This window comes from Sinocyclocheilus rhinocerous, unplaced genomic scaffold (genome assembly GCF_001515625.1).
Source record: "Sinocyclocheilus rhinocerous isolate Xijiao unplaced genomic scaffold, SAMN03320098_v1.1 scaffold22, whole genome shotgun sequence".
NCBI lineage: Eukaryota > Metazoa > Chordata > Actinopteri > Cypriniformes > Cyprinidae > Sinocyclocheilus > Sinocyclocheilus rhinocerous.
In genome coordinates, this window is record NW_015642832.1 from 437,146 (window position 1) to 451,967 (window position 14,822).

Genomic DNA, 14,822 nt, shown 5'->3' on the forward strand with positions numbered 1-14,822 from the left:
AATACTTACGTATTGACGACACCTAAAAATGAATCCTTATGAGTATTGAAATCGCGGCATTAATTTTATTAGTTTTTAGTTGTCATATGAATTACCTTGTTTTCAATTGCATTATTAAATTGTTTACTTATGAAATGATAACATTTCGTTTTGTTGTGTGATTTCTGCTGCCAGCTCGTTTCCAAGAATATGATAATGTTAAACACGACTTTAGTTTAAACCTTAAAATAAATAACATTTCTGCAATCGTTTAACCTTTACTTGTCATGTAATGTTTACTTTGATTGTCATGGGCCACAAAAGGCGTTTCCTCCGACATGCTGTGACTGGCAATAGAACTATAAAATATACCAAAAACGCAACATAATTACGAAATGAAACAATTTTATTAGTGCGCTGTAATCCAAATCTTCCGAATCCATACGACTGTGAGTAACAGACCCAAATCCAAGCCTTTTTTCGGCGATCTTCTTTCTCCATCCCGAGCAGCGAGTCCAGTGACCGTGAGCAGCAAAGCCCGCGCTGACTGACGCGCTCTTTACAAATTCAAATGTTGCCGCTTCAAACGACAGGTTTTACGGCAGGATAATCGAACGCTCATTGGCTCTCGCCTGCATTCGTCACAGATTGCGACATGCCGTGTTTCTGGTGAGGTGTGTTTGAATGATGCGCGCGTGCCTTCACGAGTTCACGGAGTGGATCGGGAAAATTATCTGGATAATATTTTCAGCGATTAACAACATAAATTCTGCTCTGGATCACACAAACCTACTGTATTCCGCCAGAGAGGACTGCGGGTGCAACGCATCATTTGGATTACATTTGGTGCTGCTTTTGACATTTTTGCAATAAATAAATGATTGTAATTGCATTTATCTGTCTGTCATGTTTTTTATACTGTACAGAAATGTTTAGGTTTATAAGTAGGAGTGGGATTAGAGACTATAAAAATATTTTAATGCTATATTGTTACTAAAATGGTTATTTTCCTGCATATTTCGGTCATTTGCGTTTTATATCCTTTTATATTCGCTATAAAATGGGTAGGTTAAGGTTTGGGGGTAGGTTAAGGGGTCTAAAAATCTAAATTGCGTATTAATAAAATTATAAAAATGCATATTCGCTGTAAAATGGGTAGGTTTAGGTTTGGAGGTAGGTTAAGGGGTCTAAAAATCTAAATCGCTTATTGATAAAATGATAAAAATGCATTGATACGAATATCTTAATGATATAAAAGATACGTAAATATTTGTACGTTTGTTAAAAATACGTAGCGATTTGTACGTTTTAAACGTTGAAATACGTCTAAATTGTACGTAATTGTACGCTTTTTGGAACCCCAATTCCAAAAAAAAAAAAAAGAATCTGTGATTTGTTAATTCTCTTTAATCTTTATTTAATTCACTGACCAACTCCAAAAAAGCTGGGACAGAGGCATGTTAACACTCAGTCACAGCAACTGTCCTATTAATTACAATGTTTAATTCAAATTTAATTAAATTTAAAATTTAAATTTGAGAATTGAGGATACTAATTGTTAAAGTTAGTGCATGCAATTTTTTTGTCCAGTCTTGCTTGATACAAGATTTCAGCTGCTCATCAGTCTGTAGTCATTATGGTCTGATTCTCCTTTTCATGATGGGCCATAGATTTTCAATAGGAGACATATCTGCTGGCTAGTCAGTCACATCCACGTGTCTACGAAACCACACTGTTGTAGCACATTCAAAATGAGAGCCGGCATTGTCTTGATCTAATAACCATGGACATCCCATGAAAGACGTCATGTTGATGGCAGTATATGTCTCTGTACAATCCCAATATAAGCCTCCATGTCAATGGTACCGTCGCACATATGCCAGTTACCTATGCCGTTTGCTCTGCTGCACACCCATACCATGTCATTGTCACGTTTGCTTTTGCATCTGTCGCTGGTGAAAGTCTGTATGGTCCCTTTGGTCTCTGGGACTAGGAATTTGATGTCTGGTTTTCCCAAGAACAAACTGAAACATGGACTCATCTGACCACAGCATACATTTCCACTGTCTTTTTGACTATCTGAGATGAGCTCTGGCCCAGAGAACCCGGCGGCATCACTGCATAGAACTGATGTACAGTCAAACCAAAAATTATTCAGACACCAGATATAATGGGTGCAGGACACTATAGTTCATTTATGTAAGTGAGGATAGCAAAATAAAGTCAACTGTGACATATTATATGCAAAAATTCTTCATACAGTGGACTACCAGTAAAATTGATAAAAATGTGGGACCAAAAATTATTCAGGCACTTTGACCTGACCATTTTTTGCTTAAGTGTTTTTTTTTTTCTTTAATTGCTAATGCAACCTTTTTACACCACAGACTGAACAAAATTAAACATTGCTTGGTAATTGGTTTACCTAAATTGGTATTATTTAATTGTGTACTTAAATTTAACAACTGACAGCTATTTAACCTAATTCATTACATACCTTTCTATCAAAGTTATCTGACATTATCAAAATGAATTAATTCTGACACAGTTTACAGTTTTGTTTTTAATTGGTTTGGTACTATTTTCACAAGTAAGGTGTACATTTTCAAAACTCTTAGTACAAAACTTTAAACTGATCACACTTGTAACACCACTAGTCATTCTTTCAAAACCTGATTTCATGATTTCATTGTATTTTCATTCCACATAATCATAAGATCATTGTGATATGTATTGAGAAAATTTGAATTAATCACCAAAACACAACAGTATATGACCTTCTTTCAATTTAGTACTTTTAACAATCAGTTCATTCAAGAGCAAACAATGCAAGATTCATGTTTCAAATCACCTTTGTTGCTGAAATAATTACAGCAATACAGGCAATAACTGTCATGTTAGAAAATACACTTACATTACCTAACTTGCATATCTCACATAAAATCAATAATGTTTGTAAAAGTATTTATCCAGTGTGTTATCAAAAGGTGTGATGAAGGTATGACATGGCCATAAGGTTTTGTGCTAGAACAGGGTTTACTGTCAATGCAGTAAATGTCCTCACTGTGCCATATGACTGAATCTATATTTTAGCAGAATTTTTCAGATGAAGGGTGAGTTATAGTAATGTGCAGTCTTTACCATGGTAATGCTTCTATATACAGTATCCCATGGCATAATGTAATGTAAAATGCTGTATTTGATGCCATCTATCTCCCTTCTTCTGATACATCTCTGATCAATCTCTGATCAATTCCTCTCCCTTGTGTCCTGCTGTATGTTCACAAATAGCAAAACACACGGTTTTATAAATGAGGACGTCCTCAAAGGAAACCTACCCCTTACAGGAAACTTTGTGTATTTTTAGATTTTCAAAAAACGTAATTCTGTGTGATTTATTAGCTTGTTTACCAATTTACCAATTGCTTGTGAAAATTGCACCAAAGCAATTTTAAAAAACTTTAATTCCGAGTTCTTGTCATATTTTATGATAATGTGAGAAATGTTGAAGGTGTCTGAATACATTTCGGTTTGACTGTATAGCTTTCTCCTAGCATAACAGAGATTCAAGTTGCATTTCTTAATGCAGCGGCAGACTGTGGTAAATGACAGCGGGTTTCTGAAGCACTCCTGAGCACATGTGGCTATATTTAACACCGCAGCTTAATGGTTTCTTATGCAGTGCCATCTGAGGGCTCAAAGGTCATGCACATTCAACTGAGGGTTCCTGCCTTGCCCTACACAGACTGAGATTTCTCTGGATTCCCTGAATCTTTTCTCAAGATTAGCTGGTGAAAGACCTAAATTCTTTGTGATTTTTGGAAATCTTTTCTTTGTACTTTTGTCAATTAAATAAAAGTCAAAGGGTATTAACAAATCACATGATTCTTGATTTCGCTGCATTTTACAAAATGTCCCAACTTTTTGGGGGGCTTGGGGTTGTAAATTAAATACATTTTTAGATGTTTTTATAATAATAAAAAAATCTCTATCAGCTTATAACCAATATATTGGTTAAAGCAAATTCATATTCTATCCAAATACTCCCAGTAACCTGCTAGTATCTCTGGTTGGGGCTCACTGGTTTAGTTGAGCAGTGGCCTGTTGTCGTCCTTTCTCTCTTTCTCTCCATGCTTTGAACCCAGGGTTGCAGGAGAGTCTTTCGGCCGGTGGCCAGCATAATGAACAGAGGGAATGTTTTCACAACTGGTGTGCATTTTCCCTTCACTAGAGGCTTTCTTATATACAATAGCGTTATTTTCAGAATAGCAAGCCGCCTCCAAGGAACTCATGAACCACGTTAGTAAATACAAACGCTGTCCCTGCATTTCCTCGTCTCTGTTATTTCCCGTTTCTTGTGCCATTAAAGCAGTTTTTTTTTTTTTTTAAGAATTCAGCCTTTATGGAGTAGCAGAAAGGATTGGTAAGATAAAGGCTATATGATATTGTGTTCAGTGTCTTTACTGTGTCATGCTGCAGGGGTCTGAACTGTTAAGAAGAAGCAGAGAACTGTGGGAGATTTACAGGGTAGTCAAAGAAAAAGGGGTCCTTATGATAATGAACAGATAAATCAGGTGGGAGTCTGGGGTACCAACATGCAGTTGCCCCTGGTATCAGAGACTAACCATCTTTATGTGCTGACTGGTGTTGGCCCCTCGATGAATTGCATCTCATTCTTAAAGGGATACTGCTTAGTATAAGACATGATGAAATTATATTTTTGTTTTATTCCTGTAACTCATTAAACATTTATTCTTTTGGCAGATGCTTTTATACAAAATCAAATTTTTCTTTCTCTTTGGAGTGTTACAAGCTGTTCGTGAATAGCCTTTAAGATATCTTTATCAGTTTACAAATTTACAGAGAATCAAACCCACGGCCATGGTGTTGCTGAAGTAATGCTACAAAACACAGCACTAGCAATGCTAAAGTCATGGGTTCAATTCCCAGGGAACAACATGAACTGATAAAATTAATTGCAATACAAGTTGCTTCGGATAAAAACGTCTGCCAAATGCATAAATTTTAATGGTGTGTTAACATTCATTGATTCCCTCATTAATGAACTCATTAGTGACAGGAGAGGCCAGAGGTAAATATTATTACTCCATATATAAACTCAATGGATTTGCCTCCCGTATGTGTGTCTATATAAATTCATGAGAACATTTGGCCAAGCTCAGCTCGTTCATCATAGGTACGCTTTTCATGATATCAAGCTCAACAAAAGTTTGTGTTCTCCTTTGCCAAAGAGGTGCCGTTCGTATTTTATTTAAGGGTATGATCCTCTGTCTCATGGAAGAAAAAGGGGAGAAAATTATCAATCTATTCTCCTTCGCTTATATCTCATTTTATTTGACAACTTGTTTTGATGCCTTCAGATTTTAAGCCAAAAACTGCAAGCCAAAAAAGCCCTGGAGTTTCATTAGTGAACTTCTGAAATATAATTTGATGCATAATGACTTATCAGACTTTCCAGGAAATGTGACCTTAATAAGGAGAAAATTGGCTTGTTCTCTAATTGTAAACCCCACAGCTGTGGATACACCTACTATACAAAACCTAACCTGCACATTCCATAAAAGACCAAAAAATATGCCTTTGATTTAAATGATCTCAAAGAATAACAATGCTGTCATGGGTTGTTTTAATAAAGGGATATTAAATATAATTTTCTGAAAGGTCTAGGTCATGCTTTTCTCAGAAGTCTAATTATTACGTCCTTTGGTTTGAATCTAAATAACAAAACACAATCAATTCTATGTGCACTGACTTAAACCTCTTTCCAGTGCAATCTATTTGATTATATATTGTACATCAGTTCACCTGTTGATCTCAGGCTTGTTTTCCTTATATTGTAGTTCTCTCTTGATTCATTATGTTTGAGTTTCATAATGGAGTTTTCACCCCATCAGAGCTTTATGGTCACTAAATCAAGAACATTGACTATAAACCCAGAACCGCTCATAACTTCCGGCTCAACCTTTGCAGGGGCTCTTTGAAGTGAAACCTTAATAATTTGATTCACCCAATTTGATTTTGGGTGTCAAAATCAAATCCTGTCGCTCATCAGCTCAAATGAGCTGTTTATTCCAATCCAATGCCATAAAGTGCCTTAATTTGAATCCAACCTCGGTCCAAATCAGTTATTATAGCCAAACATAATGTATTCTGTAATACAGATACCATTGTGCTATTTTGGCAATGTATTATAAATAGACTCTGTGCCAGGAACTGACACATTTCAGTGCGTGCCGTACACATTACTATTTACTTTGACACTCTGGTTACATTATTAGTAGCAAAGTAAGGCCAGCCTTGTGAATATTGAAGCAGATTTTGTGGTATGATCCTGTCTGTGGATGATTATTTTATACTAAACGTCATATTCTGTCTGTGAGATGCAAAGCAAACATCTTCTTACACAGAATAAGCCAGGTTGTGTGTTCTAACCTGTCATTAGAATTTTCTAGCAAAACGTGACTCAAAAGATCAGGTTGTAAAACGGTGTGCCGCTCACCTCTTGAGGCCATACGCTAATGATTATGATACGATTATAGCGGCCCGGACTCCTTCCAACCGCATCAGTTATTTAAAAAAATGAGCAGAGAATAAAAGCACGCTGCTTTTCGAAGTCATCCGAGGGAGAGATCAGCAGTGTGTTTTTCTGTACTTGGATATTCTGCCCTGCAGTCTTTCTGGGTTTAACTGAGACAGCTATTGTTAGAGACAGCTGTGAAGGATAAGGGGGCCATTTCAGCTGACCTGCATCCAGTTTTTATGATAAACTGCTTCAATAAAAATAATTGCGGTTTTTGGAAAGCAAATTGATATGGAGGTTTTTTTCTCCTGTGTTTTACATCAGTTGCTGAAGACTGTAGACTTGTGCTAGTATTCAAATGTTTACAAGACAAACAAAATAAGAAAATAAAAACCCGAAGACTTGCATTGAAAGATAGTACAAGCCAGACACTTGGGTTCTTTTGACTGAAAAACCCTCAAAAGAGTTTAGGTGTCACTTAAGGCGCCACAGCTGTGAGTTGTTCACAGGCAAGTGAAGCTGACATTTTCTTCATAACATGAAAAAATCTAGGTGTGAACCTAACTGTGCTTGGTTAGATTTGCTTAAAGTTGTTTAAAAGCATCAGTTCATCTGTTCTGCGGTTAGTTTTTTCATGTGTTCTTAGAGGAGTTCAGGAAAGACTGCACACTATAATCAATTGACTGATTCATTGTTGCAGTTCTTTAACCACGTGTAACTGCAGCTGAATAGCTTATATGGATCATATTAAATCAAAATCAGGACCATGGCTGTTTTGTTATACTGGTTTCTCTAGAACGTGCTCCATGCAAAACGTCTGAGCATTTGATTTCCATTTATAACCCCCATAAATAAGAGTCTAGGCAGAGACTTGATTTATTGTCTTTTATCTATCGTGAGAGATGTCTGTAGACAGTAGCAGGAAAAGAGGCCCGTGGGGAAAGATATCTGCACTAAAGTTCTTCCAAGGAGAGAGATACAGCGATCACTGGGATACAGGGGTTCAACATGGGGTTAAAGGTTTGAAGATCATTTACAAATACATCAAAACAGCCTTAGCTAATGCACCACAATCACAGTATTTTTGCTTAGTGCCAAAACCAAATTATTTTTTTCTGTAACAAATATATTACTGTTTTTTTCACGTAGTATACTGAGCTTGATAAGACCATTGTAAGTTTAAACATAATGACATACTGATAAAGAATCAACGTGAAGAATCAACTGAAAGATCAAACCATCTGGTCAAGTATGTCAGAAAGATAACTTTTAAAGAACATTATTTGAAAGAGGAAATGGAGGATGTAATGCAGGATGTTTTAAGATTAAATAAAACTTAAGTAGATTTTTTGAATTCTATGAAATCTGTAAAAAGTATTGGTGATTAATGAATGAGGCATGCACATTGACTAATATTCCAATGAAAAACATTATATAAAACTACAAACTAACAAATAAACTATTTCTTTCTTTCTACTTCAAAATTCACATTTAATTCAGTGTGTAACTAGTCGTTTCTTTAAAATTATTTGAGAAATTTAAAAGAATTGCAGATTCCTGAGTTCTTTGTTGGCCATCCAAGGTAGTATTTCCAATTCACAGCCAAACCATGCTCACTATTTCATGTCATGAAGCTTTTAAAGACATCATAATACTACATAATAGAAATACACCCTAGATCAGGGGTGTCCAAACCTGTTCCTGGAGGGCCACTGTCCTGCAGACTTTAGCTCCAACCATAAACACACCTGAACCAACTAATCAAGATCTTCAAACTTCTAGGCAAGTGTGTTAGAGCTGGTTGGAGCTAAACTCTGCAGGACATTGGCCCTCCAGGAACAGGTTTGGACACCCCTGCCCTATATATTCCATAGGCAGATCTTATGAAAGTGATGCATATTAGTCCTGGTAGGTAGGTGCTTTGAACATCTGCCATCACTGTTGTATACATCTTGAGTCTTCTATTCTTTTCAGATAGGCCTAACGGGTTAATTTAGTCATGGTTTTCATCCTAGTCTTTGATCTTTGTTTAACTTAATTTTTTTTTAACAATATGCTTTTTGAATCAGATGCTGTGATCTTTATTTCCAGCAGATCAAAAATAGCATGTTTGGAAAAGTGTACTACCACTATGCTACCATGAGCGTACTCTCACAAATGTTTCATTGCCTAGTAGGCTTATATACACTGTTCACAGCATGTACATCTTCTGTAACTTTTCTGTTTTTAGTGTAACCAAGAAAAATTGTTTCATATTAAGGTGTTAAAGAACATCTGTGGTTCAAGGAGAGAATGAACAGAATGAACTATTGTAGCAGTTGAGACTATTGGTTGGTGTTGGCGGCAGTGGTCTGCAGCGGAGCCTTGATATCTTAAGATGTGGATCAGCCGTTTTCATCTCAGTCTGGTCTGAATTTGATCTTGGGTGGGTGGGTGGATAACGAGGGGGCAATAACGGCTTTTCCTCCTTCTTTTCACACCCTTACTGCCAAATGAGCCTGTTCTCTGGTGTTAAAAATTAACGTCTTAACATATAACACCTGTTCAATTAATGCCCAAGGAATTCAGAATAAAAGACCCCCTTAATTACACACTCTCAGGCCACTCCTAATACAACACTGATGGAGGGCCGAAGCCCTTTTCCAAGCACCTGACAATACTTTGCAATCAAAGTGTTAAGGAATTAATTAACGTCGTCTTTTTGAAAGCTAGGTGTAAATGTTATCGAGGGCTGGTTCCTTTTTATGTACACTCATGTTGGTCTCAAAGCATTCACGAAGGAAATGTCTTGCATGAACGTGCCGGATTTCATTAGTTACTGGCTGTAGCCAGAATATGTGAATGACCCAAATGCTTTGTGTGTGACTTTGATGAGATCCATAGTTAAATACTGATATTGAAGATCTGATTCAGGTTCTTTTTTATTGCACTTAATGAAACAGATTTGTCTTTATACTATTATTCTTTGCGTTAGGCAGTCATTTTTGCACTTTTTCTGTAGTTTTATATTGTTATGCCAGTAGGTGGCGATCAGTGTCTGTCTTTGAGTTAATGATAGAAAAAAACACCTTTGTGAGCGAGTCCTTTAATTATGCACTCAACCAATCATTAAAAAACAAGGAACGAAAAACCGTCTTCGTCTTTATGAGCATTAAGAAACAAGAGACCATCTTTATGAGCAAGTATTTGGATGTGTTGACAATCCTGGCCCCTATACGCCCACTAATATAGTATACCAAATGCGTGAATGAAAACATGGAGGTGCTGGGGATGCCATCTTCTGGTGAGACGCAGAATTGATTTGACACAACGCTGACAATGAATGAGTATTCACTAGTGGATAGTTGTTAAGTGTACATCGTTATACACGTGTTATTGATGCTGCATCCACGCCATGTTGTACTTACCATAATTTGGAAATGTGATGTCAAATCACGTGACGTTCTACTCTGTGCTGTTCATGTCCTTGGACTTGGAATTATGCTTTTCTATGGCAACACTATTAACGCCAAATAGGCTGACACTGCAGCAGTCAGGTGATACAAATTGTAGCTCTCAGAGAATTCCCAGTTTATCAGGTGTAATTATGAGTTCTACAAGGATATGAATGCCTTTTACAAGTTGGAATCTCGTAATTATGATAATTACAACATGGCGTGAATGCACTTTGAGGTACGTTGTGGAATGGAATGTGTGTACTTGATATTGTGCCCTAGTGCACTAAGGGTATAGAGGGCAATTTCGGACACAGTTTTTGAGTCATATACTCAACCAACGAGAGATTCTGCTTTGGATTTGTTTGGACTAGCCTGCTTTCGTTGGCGAAGCAAAAACTGACAAAGTGACAATATTTGTGTCTAAAATGTTTCTCGATTTTTTTTGTTTGTTGAAATGTTTTATGAAAGCTATCATACTTCTAATAATGCTGTTGGTATTGATTTGGAACAGCAGCGTTCTTGCGTGTGTTATTGCTTAGATATACAGTACACTTCTGCAAAGTGCTAACATAGGGCCTTCGTGATTGTCACACAGACATGAGCTTGTGTATGTGACTGAAGTGAGAGGAGCGAGCTGGAGGTTAGAGGATGAACCAGCGGATCTGTAGAGATATTCATATTATCAAAAGGGCTTAACAGACAGGCTTTTGGAAAAGGCATCAGGCATCATCAAGTTTAATGTGAACTTGTTGACAAGCATTATGGTGGTTTCAATTAGGAGAACAGGAAGTGAACTCTACCTCCAAACATATTTGGCAAGGGTAATTTCAACAGTAAAAGATGCATAATCTAAAAAGTGCCTGACCCAGCCTTTCCCTGTGATAAATCTCCCACGCCCAGCTCATGCCCTGTGGAGGGGAGCCGATGTTTATGCGAGACATTATAAGGGTGTTGGTATAGATTACCACAGATCGTAGAGCAGAGTGTGCAAAATGTCTTCCATATGACACTCACATATTCAAAACCAGACATTATGGCTGTCAGTCATTGTTCATGAAACATTTTCACACAGACCATCATTTCCATTTTTTGTGTGAATCCCTCGAATGCTAAATAGCACCAAATACACTTTGCATGATTTGATGACAAATATTGTACTCGACATGGTTGCAAACTTTGAGACTTTGTAGTATAATCAGGTTTTATGTGAGTAATAAAAGTTATAAATTAATGTCATATGCCTCACCTTTTAACACAGGGCCTTTTGCAAAGGTTGGGGTAGAAGTATGTCTTTTTCCTACAAATAAAAGCTTGTGTGCATTAGAATAATTTAATTTCAGTAAAAGAACAATGTGTACAGTATTGTCTGAGGGAAAACATCTTTATTACACCCAGTTGTTTGGCAAATCAATAAATGCCGTACTTCACTTGCCACTAACTTGATCAATTTGATGCATACCATCTCAGTGGGAAAAAAATGAATCCAGAAGGTCTCAGAAGAGCCCTGCCCATGTAGATGAGACACAAGAGCATCTATGAAAAGGTCAGAAGTAGCACAAACAGCCGAAAAATGAACAAAGCTCACTTTTGGTCCACTATAGTTTCTAGTTTTTCTGAAGTACTGTATGCAATAAAATGTGTTGAAGAAGAATATATACCTTCAGTGCTGTTGCTTCCTAGTAAGGAGCATTAGGAGGGCTGCAACTTCTGATTATGAAAAATGTTTTTATTAAATGATCTCAAATTGATCAAAGCAAATAATCCTGCTATTTACTCTGTTCTAGTGGTGGCATCTTAAATTACGAATTTATATTGTCTATACCAGGGGTAACTAAACCTGTTCTTGGATGGCCACTGACATGCAGAGTTTAGCTCCAACCCTAATTAAATGCATCTGAAGCATCTAAACCATCTTCAGACCCAACTTCCAGGCAAGTGTGTTGAAGCTGGTTGAAGCTAAACTCTGCAGGACTTTGGCCCTCCAGGAGCAGGATTGGACACCCCTGATCCAAACCATTTAGTATTTCAATTGTAGTTAAATTATTCTAATGCACACAAACTTTTGTAGTGTTTTCCTGTAGTTCAGTAGAGCATGGCACTGCCAAATGCGTAAATGTATTTCAGCTTTTCTCAAAGCTTTCTGGGATCTGCTAAATTCAGCCTTCCTCTATTTTCTCTTGTTTCTGCTACTTTACTTTGTGAGAAGAAGTCTTTGTGTTTGTTTGGCTGGACATATATGATGTCATTCTTGGCTACTATTATGCTGCAGAAGGGGACTGCAAAAATCGTCTTTCCCTGTGTCTGTCGCAAGGCGTCTTTTCCCACCTCTCTTATCTGGGGGTGGAGACTCCCGGGGAAGTTTCCACCAGAACAGATCAGCCCAGCTTGTGGAAAAGGATGTGTTCCTCTCACATTGAGGAAGGGATCAGTGATATCTGCACAGCCTGTTGCTAAAGACAAGAGTTTATATCACATATACAATTTAATTGGTCATACAGAAAGCTGCTTTGTTTTACAATGACTAATGTGTGGATGTTGCTTCATACATCACTACACTATTTACAGTAGACAGATGGATTTTTTTTTTGCATGTGAAATTTCACTGATATTTCTCTAGTATGACCACAGCTGTAGTGGTCATTGACCAATCAAAGTCATAAATTATACATAAATATATGCAATTCACCCACCGTTACCCTCTTTTCACAGGTCCTCCAGGAAAACGTGGAAGAAAAGGCAACCCTGGTGAGTACCTGTACATGACACACAAGTTTATACACATCCAATAGTTTAAATATGACCTGAACCTAACCTAAAATTACAGCAAAACAAATGCTGAGTGACTTTCAGCTGTTCTCCAGGATAAAGACTGTCAGGATCCTCTCATGTGTTCCAGACCTTTCATTTTTCACGTCATGTTTGATTTGTATTTCATTGAGGAACCATTGAACAGATGGAAATGTCCGTTTATATTATACGGTTGGGAAAAGGCTTTTTCTCTGTGGTAGTCATTGTGATGTTTCTATTACGTTGATCGGTAGGGGTTGAAGAGGGACGTTCTCCTTGTCTTCAGTCATTTTCCCAGCATGTTGTTTATTTTACTGCTTATCTTCTAACCTCAGAAATCTTAAACTGCATTGAAGTTGATGACATCTTGATCCAACAAGAAAAAATGATCAAAATTATGATGTAGCTGCATATGTAAAGTGCTTAACCTAAACTGAATTCAGTGCCTCGCAGTCATTATAAGGGTACAGTACTTTGTCCACTAGCATTTGTAGACATCATCTTATTGTACATTTTGTAGCTCAATTGAGTTTTAGCAGGCAAGGCCTTGCCCCCTGTGCCAAACTCCCCAGACATAATTTTATATTTGACTAAAGAATTTTAAATAAACTCTGTACTTGTATAGAGATTACCCACATTTGCAGTGGCCATTGGTCCTGATGTATTTTGTCCATAGACATTTATCAAATAAATTATACAAAGTTTTAGACCTTGAAATAAGCCAACAAGCTGTTTTTTTTTCCAGAAGTGTTTTTCGAGGCCTATAAAATCAGGTGCAGTTCCACAGTTAATATCAAGTGGCATACAATTACAATTATATAAATAACTATACACACACACACACACACACACACATGTATATATATATATATATATATATATATTTACTTACACACACTCACCGGCCACTTTATTAAATGCCTCTGTTTAACTGATCAGCCAATCACTCATTGCATTTAGACTTGTAGACTTGCACCGTGTCTACACCAGACATGAGCAGCATGACACTACATGACAAAAGACAGTGCAACAGCGGTCACATCCGGTATAGACACAGTGTTGGTCAAGACAATCTGCTGAAGTTCAAACCGAGCATCGGAATGGCGAAGAAATGTAATTTAAGTGACTTTGAATGTGGCATGGTTGTTGGTGCAAGATGGGCTGATCTGAATATGAAGATTGGGAAAATGTTGCCTGGTCTGATGAGTCATGATTTCTGTGACATTTAGATGGTAGAGTCAGAATTTGGTGTAAACAACATGAAACCATGGATCCATCCTGTTTTGTATCACCGGTTCAGGCTGCTGGTGGTGGTGAAATGGGGTGGGAGCAGGCCTGGATTAAGAACACATAGGGCCCTTGGGCTATAGCAAACCCAGTGGCCCCCTTATAATGGCCTATCTTGGTGTCACAATGTTGTTGTTGTTTTTTTTTCTTTTTTCCTTTTTTCCATTGATTCTCCAACACAGAAATACAAGGAATATGCATACTAAATATTCTAGACTACAACATTTTAAAAGCATAAATTCATTAAAGAGCAGGTCATATGGTATTTTAAAGTGTCCTAATATTGTGTTGGAGTCCCCTACATCAGGTTTAAATGCATCTAAGGTCAGAAAACATTGTAATTTTCTCAGAATATACATTTAATATTAAAGTCATTTGCCAATGATTTCGAAACGATTCATTCCAAGTAAGTTCAGAGCAAACCCCTCCCTTCCATAAGCTTACTCTGCTCTGATTGGTCAGCTGGCCAAGCCTGCTGTGATTGGCACAGAGAGAAGTCCTTGAGCAAGTTATGCCGAGTTCACACTGCACAATTTTCAAAGACATCGCATCACTGTTGGTTTCACACTGAACGACTATCTGGGGTAGCATATAGTTGTTGCTGTGTTCACACTGCACGATGGAACGACGACAGGAGGTTACACACTGCATGACTTTACAATAGGGAGAATCGCCGATAACTCTGTCTGGTGCAGGGTTGCCAGGTTTTCGCTACAAAACCCGCCCAATTACTACAATATACAGTGGGTACGGAAAGTATTCAGACCCCCTTAAATTTTTCACTCTTTGTT

At 37.4% G+C, this 14,822-nt stretch overlaps 1 protein-coding gene across 2 annotated transcripts in view; it reads left to right on the top strand.

Annotated features, from left to right (window-relative positions):
- Nucleotides 1-14,822, top strand: part of col23a1b (collagen type XXIII alpha 1 chain b) — a 115,393-nt gene that overhangs the window by 47,446 nt on the left and 53,125 nt on the right. For both annotated transcript variants that reach the window (XM_016574089.1, XM_016574090.1), the window contains exon 3: nucleotides 12,667-12,702. In XM_016574089.1, the coding sequence (XP_016429575.1) occupies nucleotides 12,667-12,702 (36 nt within the window). The remainder of the gene's footprint in view (nucleotides 1-12,666; nucleotides 12,703-14,822) is intronic.